The sequence below is a fragment of the Serinus canaria genome, chromosome 2, assembly GCF_022539315.1.
Source record: "Serinus canaria isolate serCan28SL12 chromosome 2, serCan2020, whole genome shotgun sequence".
NCBI lineage: Eukaryota > Metazoa > Chordata > Aves > Passeriformes > Fringillidae > Serinus > Serinus canaria.
The window spans coordinates 49,907,338-49,922,644 of NC_066315.1; the positions used below are offsets into that span (position 1 = coordinate 49,907,338).

The 15,307-nt window shown below is 45.2% G+C and overlaps 1 protein-coding gene and 1 pseudogene across 1 annotated transcript; one reads left to right on the forward strand and one right to left on the reverse strand.

Annotated features, from left to right (window-relative positions):
* Nucleotides 1–3,438: 3,438 nt before the first annotated feature.
* LOC127059252 (AP-1 complex subunit sigma-2-like) lies at nucleotides 3,439–4,064 on the reverse strand. The gene is given in 3 exon segments (XM_050971010.1): nucleotides 3,439–3,618; nucleotides 3,780–3,951; nucleotides 3,953–4,064. Coding segments are annotated over 3 exon segments (453 nt in total). The 5' UTR covers nucleotides 4,054–4,064.
* A 67-nt stretch (nucleotides 4,065–4,131) lies between these two features.
* LOC103821130 (p53 and DNA damage-regulated protein 1-like) lies at nucleotides 4,132–4,529 on the forward strand (annotated as a pseudogene).
* Nucleotides 4,530–15,307: the final 10,778 nt, after the last annotated feature.

The window sequence follows — 15,307 nt, forward strand, 5'->3', positions numbered from 1 at the left end:
CCCTTGCCTTCTGTTCCCTTGCCTTGCATTCTCTTGCTCCAAAAATAAGCTCATCATACTTTACTTCTGGCCACCATCTGAAACAGACCACTGAACTGCCTCAGTCTGGTTCACATCAGCAACTCATCTGTTTTTGAAATACTGGCTTGTCTATCACATATAGCTCTTATATATAGTCACCAATTATGATGTAGTCATATGTACATAGACGTGATGTAGACATTAGGTCATATCACTCCAAACTAGCCCCCTTGTGCAGGGGTATGAGGGCCACCTCCATGAGGCATGATTTGCTGGTACTTGGTCAAAATGGTGGAAAGGAGCCCTGGCAAGTGGCTGTGCTCAGTGCTACAGAGGAAGGAAAAAAACCTGGAAATAGTTGTTAGCTCACCTTAAGGGGATAAAAAATGTTCCTCCCCACAGCTCTATGTCATGACATACCACCTTCCTGGTGCATGAGCAGCAAGCAGTAACCTAGCCAAAAGAGATTGGAGGAGGCCTGACCAGTAGTCATGCTCATGCTGCAAAAGAAAGGCAAAACCCCCTGAGGAGCAGTGCCAATCTGCCCAGAGGGAAAATTCCTTTCTAATCCTAGAACTAGTGGCCAGCTGTTCCCTCAGCATGTGGGCAAGACCTACTTCATCACCATCCCACAGACTTGTCACACCTCCCTGGAGATGCCCAAGCCCCATTCTGTGTCAACCTAGAGCCATCCCAGGGACTTCTGAGAGTGGCCAAATGCCCTCAGGCTGATCATCTTTGGGAGCAAAAAACCTTTCCTTCATAGGAAGGGTGTTTCAAAGCATTTGGAACCCTGGCAACATCTCTGCATCCCATTTCTTATGACTGCTGCACCAGATTCCAGAGGGAATGAGGATGGGAGCTCTGTAATGTTCCATGAGAAGACATTCCTTTGGATTCACCAGTGCTCTCCAGATAAAAAAGCTGTGGACACCTCCAGTGTGAGAAACCTTTAAAATTTCAAAGGTTTATTAAACCTTTACAAAATACAACAAAAGACTAAGGAGAACAAGCACTGACAAAGCATCTTCCTGACTAGCAGCCACAGGCATGGCTACAAAATGGATGCTTTGCCTTTTATATACTTAGCCCCCCCTCCCAAAGTCTTGTCAGTCAACTTCTCCTTTTGTGTCTGTTGGTGGAGATCCCTTTCTTACACCTTGATTGGAGGCCAGGTGTTGCCATAGTAACAAGCTGACCCTCCCCAAATGCTCTTACTACCGAGGCCACACAGTGACAATACAAGGGGGAGGGGAAAGAGAACTATGGGAGAATGTATTACAGTAACATAACTATACATCTATGAAACTTCTCTTAACATACACACAGTATTCATCCCTTAATTGTGAGAGTCAACCATCACATTGGTCATCTATAACATCCAGGGACTGGTGATTCTTCTCATCTCCAGCAGTCTCATCCAGCCTTCTCCAGTCTTCTTCCCTCAGCCCTCTCCAAGTAATTCCACAAGTTCCTCAAGAACTTCCTTTCAGACATCTACAGGCTCTCCCCAGCCCAGCTTTAACAGTGGGACATGGGAAGATGTTCCTTTCTGTCCTGCTCCAGGCAGGCCAGTGCGTGCTGTATTGCAGGGTGGTGTCACTGAGATATGGGGGTGATGGGGCCCCCCATGTCCAGCCCTACCTACAGCAGCTCTACCCACTGGTTCTCTACCCAGTGTCCTTTAGAGCCTTTGGGGAGGCTCAGGGAGGCCCAGAATGCTGTCCCTGCCCTTGGTTGCCACACACTGGGCACAGCTGATGCATCCTGATGCAGCCCTGATGCATCCTCTGCCACTTGGCTCTCAAGGACCAAGCAATGCTGTTACTCATCTCTCAGGGCATAGCAGAATCCAACCCTGCAGCCCAGAGACCACCCATAATAGCAGACCCCTCTGTGCATCAGAGCCAACCTCCCTGAGACCATACTGCAAAGAACTTGATCTGTCTGGACAGAAACCCTTTTCCTGGAGCACAAGGGGACTGATTTTGGCAATTGCAGTTTGGTGGAAAGACAAAGTCTAACCAGAGCCATAGGTGTGGATGTGTGGTACCAACAGACCACCATGGATTTTGCACAGGTTTGGAAAACAAGTGAGAGGAGATAACACTATTGAGGTGGAAAGGTCAGTCATTTTCAGACCTTAAACATTTAGATTTGTGCCCAAAGGACACCAGTTCACCAGGAACTTGTTCACTTCATTGTCTGAATTATGAAATCTAAACATGCATGCAAGGCTCAGTTTGAATCCCATCATAACCTTTAAAACACTTGTTTTAACTATGACCTTATGCTTCATGAAATAAGCTTGCATAAGTCTAATCAACTCCAAATCAGCACCAATTCCTCTGATAAAAATGACCTGCTGTGATGGCTGAGCAATCATAGTTAAATTATACCACACTTACATACAGCAAGTGACATTGTACGTGCTATTTGCAAAAGCAGTGGGATGCTTTACTGTTGACACGCAAGGTAACTGCTCAGATGCAGAGGGGGTGCAAACCCACCCTCTGATGCTACAAGCTGCATTTCAAGACAGATAAGGGAAAAGGACAATAGAGAAGTGTTGGTACCCTGGATGTTGAGAATTTTAAACTTTCTGTGCTTAAAGGCACAGACCCGCAAGAGAACACTGCATTTGGCTGTGGAGAAGGCTTCCAAAATTGAATAGCACTGGGATTACACTGGGTGTGTAGTTGGTTAGAGATGTGTAATATGACAGAGTGAAAAACTTAGAGTTTGGGGTTTTAGAATATAGTAATAAATATGAAGCAAGATAGAGGATTTAGGGCAGAGACACGTTGTTCTTCTTTACTGTGGGAGATTGGCGTGCGCAAATATCGTGATGTCACGGGCAGGGAGGGACCCTCCCGGGAGGGACCCTCCCCCTTTACCGTTACTTTACTGTTGGCCCCTGCTATAAAAGCCCCTACCCAAAGGTTAATAAATGCCTTTTACCATCGACCACTTTGGTGTGTGCGAGTAATTGGACCAAGTGGCAAAGTGGTTTCTGCCGTGACGTTCCTGACCCAGGATGCCATGCCTCAAGCAGGAGGCAACAAGTGGTGCCGAAACCCGGGAAGAAAGGAAGGTGCCCGGGGGACGGGGGTCGCCTGGGTGGGTGAACGGCGGCCAGGGCGGCGGGTTCAACTCCAGCAGTGGGGACGCCCCCAATGACCGGCGAAGGAGAAATGGAGTCTCGCGCTGACGTAATTTTTAAAGTTTTTAAGCAGTCGGGGTGAATTGCGACCCGGGAGATTTTATCCTCACTGTGACGAGGCTCCTGCAGTTAGGGGTTCTTGGGCAGCGGGGACACATTTTATGCCCGGAGGTGTGGGACAATTGTACTCGCGCCCTAGCTGAGGAAGCAGTGTCCTCAGGGTCGGGAAAAAAATCTGAAATTTTGGGGAAAAATCATGCGGGCCCTACAGAAATCTCTGGAGCGGAAAAAGTGGGAGGCAGTGTGGGGCGGTCTGCAGGCATAGCCTCGGCTGGGTAGAGGGGCAGACGCACAGGATCATGGAGTTGCTGAGTGGGGGAAATTACAGTTGCGGGAACATTCTCCCCGGCTCCCGAGTCCGGGCACACCGGCAGCTGAGGAGAAGCAGTCATTTTGGAAGGGGCTGTTACAGGAGGTGCGGGTGCCCATGGACGTGGTGCAGTTCCTGCACCCCAAAACCAAACGCTTCCAACACTGGCAACAGCAGCAGCAGCAGCTGGAGAGCAGCAGGGAGCAGCTCCTGTAAAAGATCTGCTTGTTCAATGGCTTTAAGAACATTTTTCTTGGATGTCTCTTGAACTTCCCCTCCTAAAAGGAACTCATCCAAGGTGAGATAGGCTTTTTTAAAATTGAAGATGATATAAAGTTCACAGACACTGCCAAAATACTTGTCAAGAAGTTCTACATAGCAATGAATTATTTCCAGTTATTAGTTCATTGTCCTGATCTTCAATAGCACAGCAGAAATAGAGGCTTGCATATCTTTTGTAAACTATCTTCAGGTCTCTCCATTCCAGGAAGCTGCACATTTTCGGTTTGTGGGCTAGTACTGTTTGAACGGCAGCGGACCTGAAGTGGCCCCAGTGGAGGCCCTGTTCGGCCCCACCATGGCCCGGGACCCAGCCTTCGTGCTGCGCTACCTGGCCGAGGTGGAGGAGCTGGCCAAGGACATGCTGGCGGCACGGCAGCAGATTGGGGACCTGGACGTGAAGCGAAGCTGCAACTGCGAGGCCCTGCGGGTGCTGCAGAAGGACCCGGAGCCCAACGAGACGGCCACGGTCTGCTTCGGAGGCATGCTTATCGAGCTGCCAAAGGCAAAGACCCGAAAGATGGTGCAGCAGGACCAGGAAGAGCTGGACAAAGATAAACAACCTCCGGAAGGAGCTGCGGGTGAAGGTCAAGCGGCTCTATGAAGCTCAAGGTAAACCTGAGCTGAAGGGATTTAACCTGAATCCCCATGTCTGCTGAGGAAATGAAGCTCATCAACCGCATCCTGGAGGGCTGAGGTGGCCGTGCCATTGTCACAGCGTGTTTGGATGTCACTGGGGTCTCATGTTTCAGTAGCCACAGTCCTTTGGACTTGCAGGATGTTGGTGTGTCCAGAGCCCACCCAGATGGGCTGACCCCCCACCAGGGACTTGGGGTCCTCCCCCCAGGGAATTTGGGGTCCCCTGGAAAGATCTGGGGTCCCCTTGAAGTTTTAAGAAGATAGTGAAATTAAATGGTGCCCACTTAAGTCAATAAAACCAGACCTTCAGGGCAAAAACTAATAAGATTTGTAAAGCTTATTTTGCAGGACTGAATTCCCGGACACCACGGCGGCCTGCATATCTCGCTTCTTGAGGGCTGTGACAAAACATCAAGGAGACCGATGGCAGACCGAGGGTGACTCTGGCTGAGTTAAAGGAGGGGCCAGCGCAGAGAAAGACAGGGAGAAAACCCAACAAAGCGCAATCAGTCATAGTTCACATAAATGTTGTTTTTGAAAACCTTATTTTAAACAATGTCCATCAAGTGGAGTTGGAACCCTGGCCAGGTTCTGACCCTACTTGAATGGATAGAATGATGTCCATCGGATAGAGCTGGAACCCTGGCCAGGTTTTGACTCTATCTGAATGGAACAATTGATAAGCCCAATGGTTTCCTGCACCTCTGCAAAGATGGCAAAGCTGAGGAAGAAGTCCTGAATGTTTTTTTTTGTTGTTGTTGTTGTTCTTTACAAACCAGCTGGGGTTAGTTAACAATTTGTTTGTTCGAGTTTGCTATGGTTATGTTATATTGTTCAGTTGCAGCATGTTTTTACCAGTTATATATGTTTGCTATGTTTGTTAGTTGTCAGTTTTAACCTTCACATTTTTTATGTTTTAAACTAATCATAAAGGGGGGGGGGAAATGTGGGAGATCGGCATGCGCAAATATCGTGATGTCACGGGCAGGCAGGGACCCTCCCCCTTTACCGTTACTTTACCGTTGGCCCCTGCTATAAAAGCCCCTACCCAACGGTTAATAAACGCCTTTTACCGTTGGCCACATTGGTGTGTGCGAGTAATTGGACCAAGTGGCAAAGTGGTTTCCGCCGTGCCGTTCCCGACCCAGGATGCCATGTTGTGGTGTAAAGCTAGGTTCTTCCCCTCAGCTGTGACTACTTCCTCCTTGCCTGTCCCCTGCCCAGTTCCGGATTACTGTATCAAGATCCACATTTCATGAAGGGCATCATGAGATTGGCAGAAGTTCAAAAGATGCCCTTCAGGCCTGCGGTCATTGGCCTGTCCAGATGTCATTGTTCCCTGAGACCCTCCCCCTCCCACCTGGTTGGTGGCTCACCTGTCCTCCCCCCCCACCTTCCTGTGAGCTTAAAAGGCGTTGGAGCCATGCGGTCGCGGTCTGTTTGGAGCAGTACTGAGATTCGGAACTGTAATACCTTGGAATAAACTCTGGATTTAACTCTCCGGCAGAACACGCTCTCTTTCTCTTCACTATCGCCTGGACTTTTCTACTAGAGGTAAACTGAGTTCCGCTTTGCATGGGCCTATCTCGAGTGCTTAATAGTAACTGCTTGCGAGCCGAAGGTGTCTCTGAGGAGAAATATCCCCAGTAGCCACTTTTGGCTCAAGAGAAAGCAATAATGCCATGCCTCAAGTGGGAGGCAACACTTTACCCTCTTCTTCCTTCTTCTTCTGGGTTTGGGTGATATTTTGTAATTGGACAGAAAAGTGCACATTCTGGGCTTTGAGTGATCAGTTAGTGGGTTAAAAGGTAAAATAATTTAGGTGTCATTTCCTAATTGGATAGTTTAGCTTTAAAAGACCTTGTAACAAGAGATATCCAGCCATTTTGTGCCTTGCTAATGAAAGACCACAGAGCTCATGGCTGTGAGGCTGTAACATTGATAAGAAATAAACACCTGAGTCTGAACGCGAACTATCGTCTCAAGTGCCTTCAATCATGACCCCAATAGAGTTACAGAAAAAGGAAGCAGAGAACCCACAAACAAGCAGACCCTGCAGAATTGGGTGTTACTTTTTATCATGTATATTTCCTCCCTTACTCAACTTGCTCAGGTGTAAAACTTCCCTCCTGTCCCCAGGGAGGTATCAGAACATTGACATTCACACATAGGCCTGAAGATATTAATCCCTTCCAATGGGGTACTGGCTCCAGTACCCTCATGTGAGAGGCAGCTGTCATGTCTTAGAAGGTGTCCTAAACCATCAGACCCTCAAAGTGCTCCCTGACTTATTTCTGGGGCCTTCCACCAGAAGACTGCACATGATCCACAATTTTACTTCACACAGTGTAAACTTCCCCTCCAAGGGAGATACCTGGGCATTCCCACCTGAATCTGAGTGTATATTAATGCATTGAATTTTGTGTTTCGTGGGCTTCCCCCAGCACCAATAAATCAAGACTGCAACCATCACTTTGACCAAGGGACATCAAAGTTCCAAAAATCAAGTCTTATCACTGGATCCACAGGCGGTATCTTCCTACTCTTAGCTTTTCTTTCTCTTCCTTTATCATGGTTTCAACGCCAAATGTCAGCCAAGGAAGGTGTGAATCTTCCTGGAATGGAAGGACAGTTTGTTCCTCTAACTTATTGTAATGTTGAAATTATGGAGCTTCCAGGCAAAAATGTAGGAAAAAGAAATAATGGTTCATTATTTTTTATATGTAAATATATAACAGGACAGAACAAACAACAAAGCAAGAACAGAAGTCCCCCCACCTGCTCAGCAGTTTCACCATTGGTAGAAGCATGTCTGGCAGGGGGAGCTGTTGGCTCTGGCACGGCAGAAGGCTTTACTGATGCCCCCAAGGCCAGCAAGGGGGATCTCTGATGTGAGCTCAGCAACCTCCTTAGGTGGTGGTGGCTTGGGCACAGGGGAAGAGGGGAAATTGCTCCTTTTGTAAACTGAAGGGCAGCAGTTGGTCCTGTGATCACTGGCAGCTGGCAGAAGGCATGAAAGCAGGCAGATCTGATCCTAGTATAAAGTTACAATACAGCAATATCCCAGGCCATGCACACACCCTCCACAGTCCTCCTGATCCCAAATGGAAGAAAGCCAGCCTCTGCCAGCTCCCCACACAATTTGCTAGACACACAAACTCAGTCCCCAGCTGAGTTTACACCTATTGCAATATTCCCTGAACTGCGAGAGTCGGGGGGGAACAGTGACAATTCCCAGCACAAATGATCATGGGATACCCCATTGCCATGAGCCACCCTCCACAGACATCCTTCCACATTTTCTTAAGTGTTATTTTTATGATTTTATGCTGCTATATTTCTACAGATAATAAGCAGAAGGAATGGAATCCTTCCTTCCCGTTGCAACCAAATTTTTATAAAATAAACCCTATGGACATAGTTATAGATATAGATACAGATGGATATAAACAATGGTCATTCAGTGTCATTTTACTCTAATCTGCCCCAAAGGATCTATTAACGAGAACCCTAGTTACCCTGCCTTCAGGTATGAGTAACAGGCTCAACACACAAATCTCTGGGCCTGGCAGGGTGGTAAAGAAGTGGCCAACCTTGTTGCAAGGCCGCCATCTAGAATATTTGAAAAACCATGGAGATCAGGGGATATCTCCGAAGCCTGGAAGAGAGCAACTGACATATCCTTCTTTAAGAAAGGCCCCCAAGAGGAAACTACAGGCCCATTGGTCCTAATTTGCGCCTGGGAAAGTAAAAGAACAAGTCCTGCTAGAAACTATTACAGAACAAATGATGCAGGTGATTGGGAAATGCCAGCACAGGCTGGCCAAAGGGAAATCATACCAGACTAACCTGACCTGATCACCAGCTACAACAAAATGACATTTTTCACCATGGCACTACGTGGTAGAAGCAGTGGGTTTTGTTTACCTGGACTTCAGCAAAATGTTCAGTGCTGTTTTCCATCACAAAGCCTTCTTCTGGTAGAACTGACAAGATACAGACTCCATAGGTGCTCTGCAAGATGGATAAGATATTTGCTCAAAGACCATACTCAGCTGGTGGTGATTAATGTTAAGAATAAAAAAAGGCTGCCCATTTTTTTTATTGTTGTAGAGTTCACAGCTTAAACCAATAGCTGCCAGGTTGGAGTTCTAACGATTTATTGTTAATAATTTCATGTTGTAATCTCCTATTAACAGTTTCCTTTTAATTACCTGTTCTTAATAGCGCCCTGAGCCATCCCGCCGCTGCCTGGCGACCCGGGAGCTGTGCCCCCCCCCCCCCCTTTCAGGCACGGGTCCCGGCGAGGCCGGGAGAGCTCCCACGGGTGGTGCCAGCGGGAACTGGCCCACCCCGGGACCGGCAGGCTCCCCACATCGCGGCGTGGGTCCCGGCCGAGCCCAGGGGGGGCCCGCGGGGGTGGCACGGGTGGTCCCAAAGGCGGGGACCGGCCCGAGTCGCCGTGTCCCGCAAGGGCAGCTGCTGGCCGTGGCCCTGCTGTTTCCTGGGAGATGGCACCCCGACGTTGAAAAGACGAGATTGACATGCAAATGTTGTTAATGGTCTGTTGTATCAGTACCACCCTGCCTGAGACAGGTAGATGGCTTTTCTAGGAAGGTAAAAGGAGGGGACTTGGAGTTGACATGCAAATGACCTTGGAGCCAGGGTGCACCAGGGCAAGCCCCCCAACAAATCCAGGAAAAGGCCCCAAAAGCAATGAGCCAAAATGGAATTAGGAGATCAAAGTAGTGTCTGGACATCAGGGGCGAAGTCTGGAGCTGGCAGAGATGCTGAAAACCTAAGTGGCCCCTCACCATAACCTAAGAAGATGTTGGTCAGAGCCAGGACTCTAGATGGCAAACTCCAAAGTGGCATGTAGTGGTATGTTCCCACACTGGTCCTTGTGAGGAAACGACTCCCAGCTTTACTCTGAAGTGGCCAAAGCTGCATTTTCTTTCTCATTGAAGTCACTTCTTGAAGCAGTATTGGTGAGACTGTGGACCTGTTGAGCATCTCAACGTTGAGCTGATCTCTTTATAATAAAGGCATTAAAGAAGGAAGATCTCCTGCCCTGTTTATTTTAATTAATAGTTTTTACTCAGTCTGGCAGTGTGTCACTAGGGAGGTCCTCCTGGTATCAATACCAGGCCCCACACTGTTCTGCATCATAATATATGATCTATATAAGACTGAAAGCACATGCACCAAGTTTGCGGATGACACTAAACTGGGTAATGATGTGGATATGTTAGAAGGAAGAGTCATCTTACAGAGAGATGTGGACTGGCCAGAAAAGTGAGCTAGCAAGACCAAGTTTAACAAAGGCAAGTGCAAGATTTTTCATCTGAGACGTCATAACTGGAGCTCAGGATGGGCTAGGATCTGTGTGGCTGGGAATCAGTCTTGCTAAGAGGGACCTAGGGGTCCTTGTGGACAAGCTGAACATGGGTCAGCAGTGCACCAGTGCAGCAATAAAAGCACATCTGATCCTGGGCTGCATCTGTAGAAATATCACTACCAGATACAGGGACACAATCATCCCATTCAGCACTGCACCTGAAGTATTGTTTTTCCAATTATATTTCCACAATTCAAAAATAAAGACATACTGGAGAGATTCCAAAGGAGGGCAGTGAAGATGATTAAAAGGCTGTTGAGACTGCTCAATGAAGAAAGATGAGGAGTTAGGTCTTTTCTCCATGAAGGAGAGAAGGCTCAGGGGAGACCTCATCACAGTATTCCAGCACTTAAATGGCAGCTCCTAAGAAGATGGAGAGTGTCTTTTCACAAGCAGCCTCATGAAGGATAAGGACAATAGGTACAGGTTGGACAGGAGATGTGTCATCTTGGTATAAGAAATTTTTTACAGTAAGCACAATCAAATCACAGCCTTCCCATGGGCCCTACAGAGTCCCCATCACTAGAAGTTTTCAGGATGCAACAGCATAAGGTGCTAGATAATCCTGTCTAGGCTCCTTTTCCCACAAAATGTTGGGTGAGATGTTCCAGCCTGGGCTGAAAAAAAAAAATGTAAATCGGTATGCCTGCAGAAACAGCCTCACTGTACCCACAGCACAGCCAAGTAAATGTCAGGCCTTTCCCACTGTCCTGATTTGTCTCAAAAGAGTGTTTGACATCACCCATAAATCACCAGAAATCAGGCAAGGAGAGGGTTCGTTTTTTGTAGTAGCTGTGAAGGCACAGAGCCTGGGGCCTATTAAAAGTTAATCAAGACAATCTCGCATCATTTGTGGGAAACAGGGCAGGGGGGAGGGGGTGGAGAGAAAGGGACTTATTTTTTTCTCTCTCTCCCCCCCCACTTCTAAAAAGAAGGGCATTCCTTTCCAGGGGAACAAGCATTGCAGATGGTGGGATGGCTCCGTGTTGTTTCATTGTCCCAGGCTTGGTGAATATTTTGCATGTAAATCACCCTCTCTTTGTACACTTTTGTTATTAGTATTGTTGCTGTTTCCAGTAAATGACTCTCATCTCAACCCTCAATCCATGACTGTCACCTTTTATGCCCCCAGTTCTCAACTCCATCCCCAGAGTGGGAAGGCGAGGGGAAGAGGGGGAGGGATACAAGCAGTATCTGCTTTGGGAGTCTTGGTGGGGGCACTGAACTTGGCAGTACTCCTAAACCATGACAGTCAGTCACCTAACTCTTTGTATTTTCTAAGGTCACGTTCTTCAAAAGAAAGTAATTAGAGGGAGGATAGTAATAATAATAATAATAATAATAATAATAATAATAATAATAATAATAATAATAATAATAATAATAATAATAATAATAATAATAATAATAATAATAATAGTTCAAGACTGTAAAAGAATGCTTTTAATCTCTTGAGGTTTGTCTAATTAATACAATTTGTTGAATAAGCAGTATCCCGGGATTCAGGCCAGAATGCAAGCACAGTATATTCAGAAGGAAAACTAAAATTTTAAAACTTGACACAATTATAAAATTTCAAAGAACAATTCCAAACTATCCATATCAAGATCTCTCGAAATATCATCAGTTTCAGCTGCAGATATAATCAGCCACAACAGGATTCAGTCTCTCAGAGTAGAACTGCAGATATAAGTGATTATTTCCTGAATACATGCAGTATACTTTCAGTGTCAAAGAAGATTTTAATGTACTCAGCTTCAATACATAGATTCTTGAAATGCATTCTTAAGATGCAGGAATTTCTTCAAGAGTTGAATAAGAAAAGCTGAAAAAATTAAATATGTACATTCATTCAACAAAAAGAGTCACATGAGCTAGTTGTAAAAGCAAAGTCATGAGAAATCATGAATCTAGGTGAAGTACATGCAACCTGGTTTTGGATTGGTCTGTGGATGTATATGAACACTAATGTACACATTGAGCAGGTTTAGCTCAAGATCCAATAGTCTTTACAGTGCTTTTGTCCCTTTCAAAACAACACAATTTAATAAAAGTTTAAGGAGTAGAATTAGTAAGCTTTCAGAAAGTGTTATTTTTTTAAGTGTGACAGGGTGATAACATAATGAGAAGATAATTTCCAAGCTGAAGCCAGCTGGGGTCCCTCCAGTTCACAGCTAGCTTGATTAAGTTGAGTATGCAACCTTGTAGACATTCACTGAGGTAAGTCCATGTCATGTTTTGACACTGGCCAAATGCCAGGCACCCACGAAAGTTGTTCATTCACCCTCCCCTCCTACAGCTGAGCAGGGAAGATGTTATAAAAAAATATTAGTTGGCTCTCACAATTAAGAGATAAATATTGTGTGCAAGTTAAGAGAAAATTTTATAGAGGTAAAATTTTATAGTTAAATTATTTTAGTATGTTCTCCCCATAGTCCTTTTTCCCTTCACCCTTGTATTGTAGTCACTAGTCAAGGCATAGAGGGGAGGGCAGGCTTGTTACTACCAGGCACGGCAAGACAATGCCTGACCTCCCATCAAGTTGTAAGAAAGTGATCTCTACCAATAGACAGCAAAGAAGGAGTTGACTGACAAGACTTTGGGAAGGGCCAAGAGTTTAAAATGCAGAGCATGCATTTTGTAAATGAGTGTGTGACTACTAGTCACGGTGACTCCCAGCACTATAATTTTTCCTCCTTCAGTCCTTTGTTGTAGTTTTTTGTTGAGGTTTAATAAACCTTTGAAATGTTAAAAGTAAGCTTCGTTTCTCACAGGAGAGAAAAAATTGACAAAGGGATCATGAGTTGAGATAAGGACAGGGAAAAAACACTCCAAGGGCAAAAAAAGGCTTATCTTAGAGATACAGAGTGAGTTTATTACTAATAAAATCAAAAGCTGATAATGAGAAGTAAAATAAGCCCTTAAGACACCTTTTTCTCCCTCAACCCCTCCCTCCTTCCCACTGACAGGGCCGAGAGACAGGGCATGGGAGTTTTGATCAGTTCGTCTTCCAAGGTTTTCTTCCACTGCTCAGGGAGAGGAGTTCTTCCCCTGCTGTGCCATGGGGTTCCTTCCCACAGGAGACAGTGCTCCATGAACTACTCCAACAGTCTTCCCAAAACTGTTGCAACTAGAGTCTCACCCACTGAGAATAGTCCTGACAAAATAGCTGCAGAGTGGGTCACTCAATCTAAAGGGTGCAGTCTTCTTGGTGCACTCTTCCACAGGGTGCAGGCTGCTTCAGCTTGGAAGCAGGGGCTCCCTCTCTCCACTGGATCTTCCACTAGATCACAGCCGCCTCCAGGCATCCACCAGCTCCAATGTGAACATCTTCCCCATGGGGTATGTATGGGTAGATCGCTGTATCCCCCATGAACCCCTATGCGCTGCAGGGCACAGCTGCTTCACCATGGTCATCACCATGGCCTGCAGAGGAATCTCGGCTCTGGTGCCTGGAGCACCTCTTCCCCCTCCTTCTTCACTGACTTTGGTGTCTCCACGTTGTTTCCCTCACATGTTTTCACCTCCTTCTCTTGTCTAGCTGGAATTCAAATGGCCCCTCACTTTATTTTGATTTTCTTCTTAAATATGTTATCACAGAGGCATTACAATCATTTCTAATTGGCCCAGCCTTGGCCAGCAGTATGTCCACCTTCAGAGCCATCATGGATTGGCTCTGCTGGACATGGTGGAAGCTTCTAATAGCTTTTTACAGACGCCACCTCTGTGGCCCCCCTACTACCAAAAACCAGGCCACACAAAACTAACACAGTCCACCAGCCACTCATTAGAGGGTGCCTGTACAATTCCATAAGTCCTCTCCAAAACTTCCAGTCTGCCACTAATCTGCAACATCCATAGTCAACATTCCAGCACATATCATATTTAATAGCCTTTGACAAGGCTATTGAAGTGTGCCTGATTGCAGTGCACAAAGATGTACTACTGTCCCAGAAGCAAGTCCCCTACATAAATCTGTTTTTCTCCAAGTTTAACAATCATCTCCTCATTCACTGGTAATGAACAAGCAGTTTGTGGTCTCCAGTTTAAGAAAAGGTTTTGAAATTTCCATGTGTTTGTCTTTCTGAGGTTTTAAAAGTGGGAGCAATTTCAGTGGTTGCCCTCCGTCTCACTTTGTTTCTTCTGCAAGGAGGATTCAGATTGTAAACCTTTGCTCCACCTGATGTTCTAAATGCTGATGCATAATAGCTGTGAATTTTAGACACTTGAGGCAAGAAAAGTACTCAAGGTAATGGTCAGAAAGTCTCAAATTACATAGTATAACTTTCAAAGTATTTCAGAATATATGCTATTGGATTTCACTCACCTCCTGCTCTCAGTCTCTGAGCTGAAAAAGGAGTTTGAAGGCTTAAACATTTTAAGAAAATAAAATTATGTCACATTGACTAAAGCTTGCACAAACTCACAGTAAATTTTGGGCTAGCAATCCAGAAATCAGATATTAATCTCTGAGGAAACTTATTGCAGAAATGAGCATGTCCTCATGATGATCAAATTGTGCAGCTGATCTCTGGGTCAAACAGAAAAATAATGGAGGACAATTTCCAAATTGGAAATTACATTTTCACCGTTTCGAATGTATCTGTTTTGTTTTGTAAAAGCACACTGGAAAATAAAGCTTAATAAACACAATGTCAGAACTTGGCTGTCAAAAACAAAATCATAGTATTTTTGATATATATTTTTGTAAGTAGGGTAATATTTTTTTCTTTTCTTTCCAGAGGAAATTCAGCTGTATTTGTAATGCTAAAAACTACAGTCTGAAGTAGCTCTCTATACAGCAGAGTAGTATCATCCATGTTTGTCATCTCAGTTGCTAAGTTTCCTTTGAGTCAACTAGCAAATGGCTTGTTCTCCAAATAACAGGAGGTCACTTCAATGAATCCAAATACTGCTTCACCTGTAAGCACATGGAAGACAGGAGGCAAGTATTAATTAGATTCATTCCACAATTTCACAACAGCAGGTCTAGGCTGCCACCGCCACTCTAAAGTCATTAAGAGAATGTCAAGTGTCCTTGGTTTTCAGATGATGCCTTGATGAAAACAGAGGAAGATCAAAAAGTACTTTCATGCGTTAGTACAATTTGCTCCCAGTATTTTGCAATTAGAAGAATGATATTTAAACTGCACCCTTGGCAAAGTTAATAAAATATGTCAACAATTGATGAAGGCAGCAACTACTGACCACAAAGTGGTCTAAATAAACAAGTATCATTCAACTGGATTCCTGCTTTCACCAATATATGATATTAATGACCAAAAGTGGCAGTCCTGTTCTCTCATCTTGCATTTGTTTCCTAATCTGCACCAAGATGACACTGGAAGAAAAGCAAAGACACTGATTTAATAAATAAAATAAATAAATTTATTTTATTTATTAATTCCTAATTTTGGTGCATTTCCCAGACACAGTA